A 14,580-nucleotide genomic window follows, 5' to 3' on the forward strand; every position below is an offset into this window, starting at 1 on the left:
AGCTAAACAAGGAAGATGTGAGAGTTAAAAAACACATTTTAATTAAACAGTTAATAATAGGTGGGGTTCAATGCGAACATGGTTAAACCAACCAAGTATTTATAAAATGTGACAGAATTTCTATCACTTTTTCTCGACGGTCTTAATATTTACGCAAGCACTTGAAGGCAACACTAACCCATAGTAACCGCTACGAGGTTTTGTGTACATTAGCAACCATGGAGGAGGACAAGCTATCTTTGGAGGAAGAAAAAGGCAGGAAAGTCACAAAAGAAGAAAAAGAACTTCTTTACAGCCGGGTCGAAGAACTAAAGTAATGATAAATAATATTTACGAATTTAGCGTGCTAGCTAAAATGTGTGAGTTTGTTAGTTTAAACCTGGTTTTTGCATCTAGTTAGCATTAGTCGTTTCAAGGCTAGCTCCGTCATTGATAAAATATCACTCTACCTGTTCTCTCACTCTCACTAAGGCGTTCCAATGCAATCCTTTTGGAAGAGAATGACATGTTGGACAAGTTTATTGTCGGCTGGAGTCAGGATTGCGAGTTCCAGAAAGAAGGAAATGGGTCAGGGGCAGCAGGAGGCCCTCCGTTGGAGGGCGACGTGAGTGCTAATCCTGTAATTCTGTGTTTTTATTGACTGCATGTGTCCCAGAAAATAAAAAATAAAAACTATGGACAGATTTATTCGCTTCACCCTGAAATATAAGATCACAGAATCAGTATGTTTTATTTTCACCAGATTACATTTCAAAACAGATGTTTTTTTATGGCTGATAATAAGTCAAAGTACTGCTGAAAAAAATGCCCACTACTCTGTACCCCTGATAGAGCTTCATCATTTTGTATGCCCCTTCAGGGTGGTGGATGGAAACAGAAATCAGATCACCTCCAGCTGCTGACCATGGAACAAAAAACTTATCTGGCAGAGAAAGTAGGAGTACAAACGCAACACGAGTTGGAAGACCTCAAAGAGAGAAGTGAAAGAGTCATTGACACATACATGGTTAAAACACACACTTGCAAAATTAAAATACACATTACACACACACTTACTTATTGAAACTTTTTGTCCTTCCAGGCCACTTTGGAGGAGGCCAACTTGCGCCGGGCTGACACGAAAAGGTCAGAGGACGACTTTGAATGCAGAATGCAGAAAATTCTAAATGACAGACTGGTCATGCATCAGCCAGAGAACGTGCTCAAGTGCATTGAAGACACATTTAAGGTAATAATTAGGTGACATCAACCAGTGCAAAGATGTAGAACCTGTCAAAGACATGCACTTATCATCAGCATCCATCTTCTGAACCCACTTTCAGTCCTGTAGTGCAGGTTGATGTTGATCTAACTTCAGTAACCTAGTAATTACAGAAAAAAATGCATTTTATTCTCAATTTGTACTTTGCTCACACATTCAAACAGGTCATCTATATCAAGAAGTTAAATCTGAAGAACCAAATACTGGACACCGATAAGAGGAGGCTCATGAAAGAGCTTAAACATAAAGAAGCAGAAGACAACCAGATTAAGGTATGGGATAGAGAGTGGAAGGTAATTGATGGATAGGCTAAGCCAAATGGAAAAAAAAGTTAATTTCATAAATTACATCTTAACGTTGGAACACACAGTGACTCAGACTGTGCCTGTGCTGTGCGTTGTATCTAGGAGTGGTATCGTGAGTACGAGCCGCCGAAAATGTTCAATACGGTGGAGGAACTTAGGACCATGAGCATGACGATAAAACATAACCTCTTCTCACACAGGGTAACTTATGATTGTTTTAAAAAATATGAATGACATCCCTCCTTTTACAGTATATGTAATATGCGTCAGATTTGTGCCCGTGTGTTTGTGTGAGCAGGAGCAGCTACACAGCATGACACTGAAGTCTACACAGCTGAACAAAGACATCACCAAAATGAAGCAGAGGTTGGCGAAAATAGAGGAGGAGATACAGCACACTGAGGAGGTATTTTGTTGAAATTATGCATACATTAAGAGTCTAATGTTTGAAGTTAAAAAAACAAGTATCTTTCTTTTCCCCCATCTGATTTTTTTCCTCTGCCCCTCTTTCTACTTGATCCTGTGTCTCTTGTCAGGAGCATGTGGAGGCGGAAACCCTCAACCAACACCTACGCAGGCAGCTTGCAGATTACCAGGCTCCTGATATCACTGAGTACATGCATGTCAAGGCCAAACACAAGAATCTACTGCAAAGCGTTCAGACGTGGGAGAGAAATGTTGGAATTGCTGAGGTAAACTATTATATTTATTTTCACCACATCCCCCCTGAATGAGAAAAAAAAAATATAGTTATGTATCAAAAACAATGTTAACAGTCTCTGTTGTCTGTTCTGTCTCACTAGTTGGCCTTAAAGACCCAAACCAGAGGGTGTAACAAGCAGAGAGCCCCTCTGACTCCTGCAAGACGTGTTGAGACTGGGCCGAGGTTTGGAGGACAAGTCCCAGTAAAGCTCCCCGACATAGCAGAACACAGCAGAAGTTTTACCACTTGAAAACATGTCATACTGATGAGAAAGCTCTGGAATGATGTTGGTCATAATTATCAGATAGCAGGCTAAGTCTTCCTTCAGATGTTACTGTACATAGTACTGATAAAATATGAGAAACTATCTCATAATTAGAGAACAGATAGATAAGGAATAAGATAAAACTTTGCTGCTGTTGCAAATGCACAATATGCAGTATTCAGGATCTGATTTATTGTAACAATTTATGTAATGAATGGTAATTGTTGGATAATATCACCAAGTCCTTGAACCATTCCAACTTATGAAGAAAGAAGAATGTTATAGAGCAAAGTAATATTGCAATATAACAAGCTGCAGCCGAAGGGATTAAATATAAAAACATGACTGAACAGATCCACCGCAGTCTCGACAAACTAACCTTTATTAGAAAGAAAATCCTCTAAGGAAAGAACTCTAAACGTTATGCTGTTACATGCCATATATACAGTTATATACATAAAAGTGCAATGTCACAATGAGTAAGCTGTTTTATTTATTATTAATTTGACCATATAACTGTTTGGAAAATAGCATCATGTGTCTCTCCTGCGCTGCAAAAAAAAAAAAAACACTGCATCTAATATGAAAATGCAACAGGAAAGAATGTATGAAGTTCCTCTAAAACGCTTTTCAAAGGCACTTTCACGAGTACATACTACAGATGTACATAACACCACAGAGCAGCTTAAAGCCCACAGACAGGATCCTAATGTTGATGATAGTGACAAAAGCACACATTTTCTTTTTATACAACTGGCTTCATACTGTATCTCTGGATATATTTATACTACATCATATATATTCTAATTGATTTCTAACCCAGAAACACAGGAAACATAACAAAAATGATTATAAAAATAATGGAAGTTAGTAATTAAGAAATCTATTTGATTATTATACACACAATATTTGTCAAGTCAAAGATAGGTGTAAACCTGCTGTTAGATAGCATTGCTTATTCATTTGCAAACCACAACTTTTCTATATGTAATTATGCTAGTCGGACATTCCACTGACATGCACCCAGCTCTGTTATTTATTTCTACAGTACAGAGGCTGACACATACAGGGGTGCAGTCACACACATTTTGTTATGAGACTGTTGCATCTTGAAATTATTACTTTGGATCTGACTGACATGGGCTGCTTCCTCATATGCTAAAGACATTCTCACCTGGGACTAGAAAAGCCAGCTGCTGATTTTAAGAGACGTCACACAAAGAGAAGCGGGGTGAAACACATTAGGACGCTCTACGCTAACAGTCATTAGGTCCATGGCTACCAGCAGCACCTTCACATGGCGCTGTCTCGAGTCTGTACACGTCAGTCAATATTATGTATCAAGCTTTAATTTACACGTCTTTGGGAAGATAAAGCCAAGCAAGGCATAAAGAGAAGCTATGTCATGTGGTCCACACTGCAGATGCAATATTAGGCATAGTTTATCTCTGCACCAATAGTTACTGTTGCAGGAATTAAAGAAGTTCATAGTGAAGTAGTGGTTTTATCCAATCTTCATATTTCAGTCCAGGCTATGTGGAAATATGTTCAAATAAAACTAAGTGAAGCCAGCACAGAGGAGATCTTTGTATTTCTGAGAGAGCTAATACAATGCTGCAGTTTACATGCTAGTGGGGAAAAAAGCATACGGATGTCAGTACTGTTAATTTATTAACAGAGTACCATTAATAAATAAGCTGTTAAGGGCCCTTCAAACCCTTTATAAGTCCAACCCTAAAACCATTTCTGTCACAGCACCTTTATAATCAGTTACATCTCGAAGTCAGTAAGGCCTTTGAGCAGGTTAGCAACACCTTCAACGGCCGTCCTGGGTAAAATAACAAAAACAAAACAAAAACACACATTCTAGTTCTTGTCACTGTGATCACTGCAGTTCTCATCAAGCTCCGTTTCAGGTTCAGTGGTAAACAGAAGAGCTGCATGCACCATAATTTGTTCAGAGTTACACAGTTTATTAATATGTGTCTGTAAACTAAGCTAACATGTATGTGGTCTAAAACCTTTCCAGGAAGCCTTTGTGATTTGTTGTCTGAATAGTTTTAACCTAAGCATATTAACACATATCTGCATGTCGCTTAGACAGATTTGTCTGCTTGATAAATTTGTTTCTACTACCCCATTACAGTCCCCCTTTATGATTTTGTTTTCGGCTTGAAAACGCCACAACGGAATGTCACTTCCTGTGTTTTGACATGGCGTTATTTCAATGAGGTGTGGACACCAGTAGCGTTTCACAGCCCCCTGAAGGTGGATTTTTTTTGCTTTACATCTCTAATTCCCATCCCTGTGGTTACATGGTGCAGGACTTGTCCAGAGGGTCCTCATGAGACGTAGCAGAAGGCTGTGGGGCCTGGCTGGTCTTGGGTAGCACCATGGGCTTGGGCCTCAGGGCTGGGGGTTTAAGCTGGACCCCCATACGCGGTGCTACCGCAGGCTTGAAGGTGCTCATGGTGTCACTGGAGGAGCTGGTGCTGCGGCGGATGGGAGGCTCGGTGTTGGCGGTGGACCTCAGCATGACGCCGTGGATAGGGCTGAGGGACTCGCTGGAGCTGGCCGGGGTGGGACCCCCCGAAGTCTGCCGCTGCTCCAGGGTGTCCAGCACCACGTCGGGAGCGTGCTTAGCCGAGCTCTGCCGCTCCAGCTCGCGCAGCTCGTTCAGAGCAGTGTTCATAGTTTCTTCTATGTCCTGCAGTAGACAAGAAGAGTGTGTTTAAGAGAGGCAGGGAGTATGGATGGATGGTAATGACATAAGTAAGTAAGAGGGTGAGGAAAAAGGAAGACTGAGGTTAAAATAACAGAAAATAACAGAAAATCAAAAGACAAAACTGGAGGAGTAAAGTTAACAGTAGGAAACAAAAACAATGTTAATGAAGAGCCACAACAACAGATTTTCAAGAAAACATGATGCATAGAATCAATACCACCACTCCACACTCTGCTAATGACTTTGGATAGCAAAGGAGATGCAGAGATGACATGTTCATCTGAGCATGCTCCCAGCAGGCAGACAGACAGCGCAGCACAGTTTAAGGTGCTCTCTGTGATCTCTGCTTCCTGATTTCCATACGTCATGTGACAGTAGTCAAATTACACTAATGCAAAAACAGACTATTCAGTAAAGGTCAAAGGCCTGTTTTTTTTAAAAGCATAATAAAACTCATCTGATCATAGTGGGTCTTAGTATTAGATTAGAATTAAAACCTCAGATATAACTCAGATTTCACCATGCCATTATTAATAAATAATTGCTTAATAAATAATGGCACAGTTAAAATCAGGGCATGTTGCCTAATACTAAGATCAGATAAAAACATAGAATTAAGAGGGGCTATTCATTTTGGAACATGGCTGTAGATATGATGTAATAGCATTTTCTATGCAATACACTGTGATGAGTCCCACTGCCGTGCTATGCTCCCTGCTGTCTGCCTGTGAAGCTAGTCTTTTGCGTGTATTTAGCACACAGACACAGTTGCAGCCAGAGGAAGCAGAAGACAGGGACTGACTATGTTTTTACAGGGCAGGGCAGGGCTTTGATGGTGGAGGGAGCTGCGGTCGGGTCGCCGCTCGTCCCGCGCTGACCTGTGCGATGGTCTCCGGATCCAGGGGCTTGCCGCCGTGGTGGTGATGGGTATCAGAAAATCCTGTGTACTGGCCAGAGGAGGTGGAGCGGCGAATCGGGGGGCTCTCCATCTTCTTTAGGGACTCGTGACGGCTGATGTTAGTGAGACTGCCATGACCAGTGCGGCGCCGGCGCTCCGGGCTGTCCATGGGCATGTGGTTGCGACTTCGCAGCATGTCCCGTGGGCTGAAGTGACCAAGCACTGGGGAACCCATCTCTGGGGTTCCGCCATGTCCGCCATGTCCACCATGACCCTGTTGGGAGGTATGGACCATGCAGTGGACATCACCGGGGCGGGCAGGGGGCCGCCGAGATGGTGGGTCTGATCTTTTCCTATGCCTGCTGGGAAACAAAGAGAGAAACAAGCACACTTTTTATTCATGAATTTCATGACGACAGAGATACAGCATCTTATCTTTACAATTTAGTACCCATTTCACACCCGGTAAAACTTGAATAATCATGACTGAATAATCAATAATGTAAGGTCCTTATTTAAAACCTCTGACACCAGTTTTGGTTGAAGGTCTTATACAACATTTTGTGGCCGTGACCCATCTGGAGTGAAACCTTAAGTATTTTGAAAGTAACCCTTTGTTTGGGTTATTTTAGGGGAGTGGAACTGGCTGACAGCCAGAGGAGGGAGGCCTGTGGTTCATCAGAACACCAAAACAGTCCCCCTTGGAGAAGCTGCAGCAGCCTCAATAGTGCGTGTCCTCTATCTGAACCTGGACACAACTAAACTGAGATGCACACATGGCAAACATGAGCCAAACATGCATGCTTTGTATGCCTACATCACAGTCTATTTTACTCCACAGTTCAGTCTCTTAAAGTCTCGCATATTGCTCCATAAAAGGCCAATAGAGCTACACAACCTCTTCAATATGGCTCTAATGGCCTCTGCTCTGCATATTTATGACTACCACTGATGCAGAAGCCATTATAAGGCTGTAATGTTTAATCAAAGCTGCTATCATCACTTTTAGTCAAGCAGCATGATGACAGAGATTCAGAAATTCTGAAAATTCAGCTGGTATAACAATTTCGGAAATGGCCACAACATAAATACAGATACATGTCAGATCTACTATTCTAATTCGTATTCTCTGTGATCAAAAAGAAGTTATTCACTCATCCTTTAACCCCTTCTCTGAGACAAACGGCTTCAGCTTGTGTCAGTCATTATCAGTAAGATTTACAGGCTTACAGGCTCGCAGCTTCATTATTGTGCTAAACAAGAAGTAATATCATATGGATGTGAATGGCTGCGAGGGTCTCGGAGAGCATATCAGCTCTTCCTGCAGAGCCACAGTGTGGCTGTGTGCCTAACATTTTTGAATCACATCTGTATCAAAGTCTCATATGTCTGATTATGTCTAAACTTACTTGCAGCACTAACAGCTGATGATGATGAAAAATAAGTCAGTGGCTTATGAGAAGAAAAAAAAATATTTTTTTTTATTTTTTGACTGCAGTGAAAAATCTTTGTAAACAACTGCAGTATCCATTCATAATCTGTAGGTGGAGCAGTCTGCCTTCATAACACCGAGCTCCCTATGGGACAGAGTGTGCTACAACAAACACTGCAACTTACTCTGCAAGCTGTCATCAGGCTGACAGCTCACCCTTTGTTTGTTATGGCTCCAGCTAATAATGTCACAATAATCATCAGGCATTTTACAAGTTACTCTCAAAGAAAACAGACCAAGTGGACTACTTCGTTGTTATGGTCACTAATGTGAATCTTCGCCACCAGATAAGAGACGTCATGTTTAATGGACACATGCTATGACTGCCAACCTCTTGCAGAGGTCCGTCTGGTGAAGTGCGTTGTTGATTGAGAACACCAGGAGAGGAAAATATCTAAATAAAGCCTGGGGTATAAATGATTCAACACATGTGAGGATTGTCTGAATGGAGGAGCAGAAAGTGAGTGGGTGGGGGTAGACAGGAGAAGAAGAAGAGAGGTGGGCATCACCTGGGAGCTAGTGACAGGAAGCAGTGCTGTAGATGAGCAGTAGGAGGTTCATTAACACTGATGTTAAAGGGATGATTCATTCAGATAAGTTTTCCATCCACTCAACAACACCTGCACTGGTGTGAAAATATTGCCTCTACTATAGTATGAAACTTTAACATTCCCCTGCTGAAGCAGGGGGAGTTAAAAGTATGGCTATGAATAAAATAGCATTTGTTCATGCGTTTTGGCAACAGCCAGACATTTCAAGGTCGCTTACTCCACCACCAGAAATGCACCAATAAAGAAGAGCAAGCTGGAGACAAAAAACTGGCACATAACCAGCAGACGCTGCCAAAAACACTGAGGTGTTATTGGATCTGCGTGTGCCATTCGTCCGTACACGTGATTAAAATAGCCATTTAATACTTTACAGCAGGAACTGGTCATTCTGAATAGAATGGTGTGGCTGAGAGAGATGAGCAGTGGGAACAGCAGCACATAACCAGAGAGATGCTATCAAACTGATTTATTAACATCTGAATGATATAACCCACATATGAAATATATATGAAAATGGAGACTTTTACTTAGTATCCAGATCTGTGTGTGTGTGTGGTTGTATTCACACCTTCAGCTATTGGAGCACCTTGGGTGATGCAACAGTCAAGTTGCTGCAGACATGTTGCCAGACTGTTAGGGGTTATTGAATTAGCACTCTCCCATTGGAAAATGGTCACTACAGTGTGAGGACCGGCACTGATTTTTAAACCTAATGACTGTAACCCACTGTCCATATTTAAATGATAATTGGCTGCATTAGTTAAAGCATTGATGATATACATAAGTGTTTTTTTTAGGTGTGAGAATATACAGTGGGAAATTCTCACTTTATTTAACTCAATATACGAAGCAACAAATAAGAAATGTTTGATTTTATTCTCTCTGCACTGCCTTTCAATAAAATTCTGCATCCACTTTAAGTATTGGTGCTAACCTTTAGAGGGCAAACACCTCAGTATATTGTTGACCTCCTTCCCTTGCAGCCAATCAGGCGCTGTCACTCAAACCCACTATAAACCAGTGGAGCCCATGCTTTTGTTTATACCCACTCAAACGAAGACCCTTATACAGTAAAGCACATGAAGATGTTTTTGTTTAGACATGAACAGACCCTGTTTTGTTGATTTATCATTCATTTGATTTAATGATATTTTTATTGTTTCATGCTATATAGTATTTTTTTATTGATTCAGCTAACACTATAGAAACTATATTATGAATTCTAAACTATAGTAGAACTCCAACTCCTCCAACCCTCCCATCCTCATACAGCAGTGCGGAACCCTACCTGGTGATATAGGCCTCAGATATCCTGGTGTCAGTGGGTGAGCCGATGTCCTTTCCTGAGCATTTATCTTCTCCAGCATGGCCGCTGCTGGCCTCGCTGTCAGCCTTCTGACTCAGAGTGTCTGAGAAGTTGTCATCTCTGAGACAGAGACAGTGTGACATTGAGATGTGGAAAAAGAGCAAGAGGAAGTGACAGACACACCGACAGAAGACATAAAAAGGGAAAAAAAGCAAATCAGCCACTTTTTTCATATTTGTACTCTTCTTCGATGTCACTATTTGATATCCGTTTCCTGCGAGTCAGCATGCTCCAACCCCCTACCACCACCCCCACACAAGGTCCAAAGAGTCAGATGAGTCATAGTCCTGAGCCGCTTAGTATTCTGGTGGTGAGCTGTGGCGGTGACACACATACACAGGCACACACACAGCAACTGGGTACAGTTGGTGGCGGTCAGGTGGCAGTAATCAGAACTTCTGAGCTGCACCGCTGCCTCCGAGGATGTGTATTAGGCAATATAAAACACTTTAGTGAATGTACTCAGAAACAGGGAAAGGACAAGCAGTGGTAAACTAAATTTACAGACAGTAAAGACTATTTGAAGACCAGTTGAATCTATAGAGCAGACTGAAGTGGCCTCTCAGACATCTCTCTGCACATTTTATTCTGGGTGCTTTTATGGGACAAGCAAAGATCGCAACCTTGTGGGCTCTTACAGTGCACTTCTCTGTTTAAGTAGAGAGAGCCGGATGGTTCTGCACTTGGGGACAACCAGTACAGCTGTAAATTCCCCTGCTCTTTCATTAACTAAGAAGACACCCCATCAGCAGGGCCCCTTCTGCTGAATTATTGATAGAGGCCCGTAGACGGGACAGCAGCAGAGGAGAAGAGGAGAAGAGCGAGAAGGCATTCTAAATGGCTATTTTGTCAGCCAGCTACTAAGTGATTGGAGTGATTCTGTTCCAGTCCTAACGAGACACTGAATCCAGTCCATTAGCCACCAACAGTTGCTATGGCAGAGTGCATCCTTGTTAGCGCTGAGAGCAAGAGACGGTGACAGAAGGGCTGGTTAAGGACCCTGGAGATGGAAAACGCTCAACATCTGAGCAGGGACGACGGTGGTCGGCAAGACAAATGAGGCTGAAGGTCCTCTACGCATGGCCCTACTGTCAACCGATGGCCCGCGGCCCCTTGTTAAGCAAAGTCAACAAGGACAAGTGTGTTGTTTAATCCACAGGGACATCATCCTATCATCAGGCTTTGAGTGGGGCTGGAAGCAATTTACTAGCTACAGGGGAAATAATCAAGCAAAAAGTGACATTTTCTGCACCCCCTTTTCTGATATTTTAAATTATATAGTTAAAACAAATAACTTTAAGTTAAGACATTCTCACAGAAGTACATTTGCAGCATGTGCAGCTCTATTTTTGATTGATAGTCTGCCATAGGTGTATCATCTGTGCCATCTGTGTGTAGAGGGGGAAAATGTATGATGGTGATGCCGGTTATGTGAGTGTGGTGTTTGTTTAAAGCCTAAAACGAACTCTTTTTTTTTAAATTTAGGTAATTATTTAACATTATAACATTATATATGGCTGAACAAAACATGTATCTATGTCGAGGGAACTAGGGTGATACTCGGCCTACAGAAACATCCGTACATACAGGGTACCGAATCAGTCTTCACATCTTTGGCAAGAATTCCTTTAAACCTCCCACAGTAAGAGTTTAGGTCATTAGAGGTGACCTGAACTAGTTGGTATTCATGCTGTGTGAAAGCTCTGTGCATGATGCAGCTCTTTTGGCTGCATTTAAAACCACAGAAATCACTTACAAAATAAGAATACAATGATTTTACGCTGTATATTTTTATATACAATACTCACATGTCTTGAACTACAATGTACTGGTGTGGCACCAGGCCATCGATGCCATTGTGCCTTCCCTCCCACCAGTCCTCAGACGCCCGCTGATACAGCAGCAGCGAGGCGCCCTTCTTGAAGGACAGCTCCCGAGAAGAGCGGCCGACATAGTCAAACTTGGCAATGGCTTCGATAGGCTCACCCTCTGTTGACAGAAAGAGAATTAGACAGGTCAAAGTATGTCAGACATCAAGCGGAGATGGCCATTACAATGTGAGCAGGAATGTTTAATTATTGAAAAAAAAGCACTGAAATGAATCATCTTCATTATGAAACACTTATAAATGCATGTTAGCTTTAGTGTGATACTGGCGTGTTTGTACACGTGGATGCAGTTCAAGTGCACTAAGCCAGTTGGTTATTTTAGTTGTAGCCAATAGTAACACCAAGCCAGGGCCACAACAGGCCCTGAGGAGCTTTAGCAGGATATTTATAGAAGCCTGTGAGAGGTGATCTATATGACTCAGGGGCATGTCAGTCACTGTATGGATCATTAGACTGGGCTGATAACTACTCAATAAGCATCAAGTAGAGCTTTGGATCACTGACAAGGGAAAGGTACAGAAAAAGTTTTTACAGACAATTCTATTTATTATTATTATGTTTATTTGCTCCAATCATTTGCTATTCAAAAGGTGTATGTCTCCAAGCAAATATGCATGCACTACAGCAACACCGTGCTAAAAATAGCTGCTTTATTCCTCCCTCACTCCTACCTCTGCCCTCCTCCCAACTCACTTTCTCACTTCAAGTCAGACAGGGGGTCCCTGGACAGATGCAGCTTCAGTCTAACACAGGCTCTCTCCCTCTCTCTATCTTTCTCTCTCTCTCTCTCTCTATATATATATATATATATATATATATATATATGTACTGATAGGGAAGGGAACAGAGTAAATGGCTGAAGCTTGTCTCGACTAAGACATAATATATCTTTCATAGGAGCTCGAGTGTAAATTCCAGATGAAAGTCCTTGTGAGGAAAATTGAGAAGAGGCATTTCTTTTAGTCTCCGTTTCAACCTCATTTATTTTTACTCTTACTATTTTTTTTAATTTACCACCATCCTTGCATGACTGGGTTGTCAGGATTGACAAGGTGGATGTGATGTGGCTCCAATGAAATGTGACAAGCAGGAATTTACTGTCTGAATTAATTGGTCTGCACTACAGCGGTTAATAAAACTGACGGCAGCCTGATCAGTGCAGGGGAATTCTCTTCCACTTTCATTCACTTCAAGATATGTATCCATCCATCGCTCTCTGATGTGCAAATGTTTATCCGCGCCAGCACTGCAGTGACGTGGTAAGCAGCGGGCTAGAAACTCAAATCTCAATGCGGCAAAGGATCCCTTTTGTCATCTTGCACAATTAGAACTCAGAATCACTTCAGACTCAACCACCCGCGGCCGCACACACACACACACACACACACACTCTTACACCAGTCTTGGTGGAGTTAAAGAATTGCAGAGAGGTCTGTGGTGTAAGAGATACAAACTGTCAGATGTCTCACACAAGTCAGTGGAGCGCAGTCGGTGTGGATGCTGCACTTACATCAACGTTTATACACATAAATAGGGCAGCATAAGCCGAATGTGAGAAGTGGTTTGGGATCAATAACAAAAGAAATCATTCTCTCTGCTTATATATTAATCTCAGGACAGCAGACACAATGATGAACTTAGATGTGTGCCTTCAAAAAAAGAGGAAAAATACGATGACCCTTTAACATGTGCAATCCAATATGTACAGTATGCCTACTGGGGTACTTGATAACAAGGACATCCTGTTGCATTCTTGCACAGTGATATATAATCAATGTGCCGGTTAGTTCACCTTTGACCTTGAGTCGAATTTACCAGCAGATAGAACATCAATGTATTGATAGTGCACGAGAAGTGCCACTCTGAACAACGGACAGTTATTCTCTGTGGATGACAGCTGTGGTCCATGACACATGGTCATCTGTCAGCCCTCACCAGAACAGACTGTGCCCTTTATATGTTATTGTATAAAAATAATATTTTACTTTATTAAAGTTGTTTTACTGGTATTTAATTATAAATTCAAGCAAATATTGGCTTTAGGCTTTATGTTATATTGATTTCATGTTAACAAATGCACATATGATGATACTGTGTGAACAAATCAGTGTCTCTTTAATCATTACTGTTTCGTTTTATTCTTGTTTTGGCATTATTGCTGGTTTCTGCTCTACCTCAGGTATCAGGGATCATGTGTTTGGCTCAAAAGCAGTGGTAAAACATGTGAGGCACAAACATTAGGTAAACTTTATCAAAGACTTTACATGATACCGTGTATGGTTTCATAATCATCCACATCCACACACTGATCCTCCTCTTCAATTCTTCCACTATCACCTGATTAAATCAGCACATTTACTTTTACTTGACTTTCTGTGTGTGAACCTGGCCTGTCCAAATCATCCATCTGAGATAATAAGCTCGAGCACATTCTACACTCATCCTCATCTGCAACCCAAAAAAGGTTTCTAGACTGCTACTTCTAATTCTTATTCCTCTTGTCCCCCTGTCTTTTTTCTTGTAACTTTAAAGGACTTCAAAAAGAGGACAAAAACAAATCGAAGACCTCAGACTGCAGAGTGCTGGTAATGAAAAAGGAAACAAGGTTTGCTTTTGTGTCTGTAATCCAAATGAGGTCAGAGAGATTTAAAAATAACTGATGACAATAAGTTGACCACAGTTCAAGACTCTGCAGGGAGGAACTCAGTCAGTGAGGACATCCTCCCAGTCTGCTTGGAACAAAACCATGGAAGCAAAGGATTTATAGAAAACATAATAATTCACTGATTACCGTACTCAAAGAAATGAAAGCCGGCATCTGTGCTTTACAGTGGATGCGATTAACAGGTGTTGTCATGAGAAAAGACTGATGATGAATTAAGATGGGGATTCCCTTAACATCAGCTCTGGGTGCGAAAAGGAAACAGGATCTGGGCAATTGCTGTCACCATGGAAACAGGTTTGGGAAAGTCTGTTACTAAGGTAAGATGTAAAGACTTGGTTCAACTGCAGGTCGAGTATTTTTAACAGCTCTGTCTGTATCTGGTCAGCAGTATTTTTCAGATTTTTTTGAGCTGTACAAGCTAAACAGCAACGCCTGACCTTTGATCTTCTGCTCTCAACTA

At 41.6% G+C, this 14,580-nt stretch overlaps 2 protein-coding genes across 7 annotated transcripts in view; one reads left to right on the forward strand and one right to left on the reverse strand.

Annotated features, from left to right (window-relative positions):
* Positions 1 to 59: 59 nt before the first annotated feature.
* Positions 60 to 3,014, forward strand: cfap263 (cilia and flagella associated protein 263). Of its 2 annotated transcripts, none has more exons than XM_028408507.1 (9): positions 60 to 313; positions 472 to 619; positions 860 to 1,006; positions 1,082 to 1,228; positions 1,426 to 1,533; positions 1,669 to 1,767; positions 1,865 to 1,972; positions 2,103 to 2,258; positions 2,370 to 3,014. In XM_028408507.1, exons 1-9 carry the CDS (start codon positions 219 to 221, stop codon positions 2,517 to 2,519), a joined length of 1,158 nt encoding a protein of 385 aa, XP_028264308.1. In that variant the 5' UTR covers positions 60 to 218; the 3' UTR covers positions 2,520 to 3,014. The 2 variants fall into 2 exon arrangements, with proteins under 2 accessions (XP_028264308.1, XP_028264309.1); XM_028408508.1 differs by having other exon boundaries at positions 62 to 313; positions 472 to 604.
* srgap1a (SLIT-ROBO Rho GTPase activating protein 1a) overlaps positions 2,898 to 14,580 on the reverse strand; it is a 66,995-nt gene continuing 55,312 nt past the window's right edge. For 2 of the 5 annotated variants that reach the window (XM_028408503.1, XM_028408501.1), the window contains exons 19-22: positions 11,375 to 11,555; positions 9,489 to 9,626; positions 6,138 to 6,516; positions 2,898 to 5,241 (exon numbers count right to left, since the gene is read on the reverse strand). In XM_028408503.1, coding sequence (XP_028264304.1) covers positions 4,846 to 5,241; positions 6,138 to 6,516; positions 9,489 to 9,626; positions 11,375 to 11,555 — 1,094 coding nt within the window. In that variant the 3' untranslated portion in view covers positions 2,898 to 4,845. Of the gene's footprint in view, positions 5,242 to 6,061; positions 6,520 to 9,488; positions 9,627 to 11,374; positions 11,556 to 14,580 lie in introns of all 5 variants that reach the window. The other 3 variants (XM_028408502.1, XM_028408500.1, XM_028408504.1) reach the window with 2 other exon arrangements.

This window comes from Parambassis ranga, chromosome 6 (genome assembly GCF_900634625.1).
Source record: "Parambassis ranga chromosome 6, fParRan2.1, whole genome shotgun sequence".
Taxonomy (NCBI): domain Eukaryota; kingdom Metazoa; phylum Chordata; class Actinopteri; family Ambassidae; genus Parambassis; species Parambassis ranga.

Coding starts and splice junctions, on each gene's coding strand:
- cfap263 (XM_028408507.1), top strand. CDS start 219: ATGGAGGAGGACAAGCTATCTTTGGAGGAAGAAAAAGGCAGGAAAGTC. Junction 1,229..1,425: donor GCATTGAAGACACATTTAAG/GTAATAATTAGG, acceptor ACATTCAAACAG/GTCATCTATATCAAGAAGTT. Junction 1,768..1,864: donor ATAACCTCTTCTCACACAGG/GTAACTTATGAT, acceptor TTGTGTGAGCAG/GAGCAGCTACACAGCATGAC.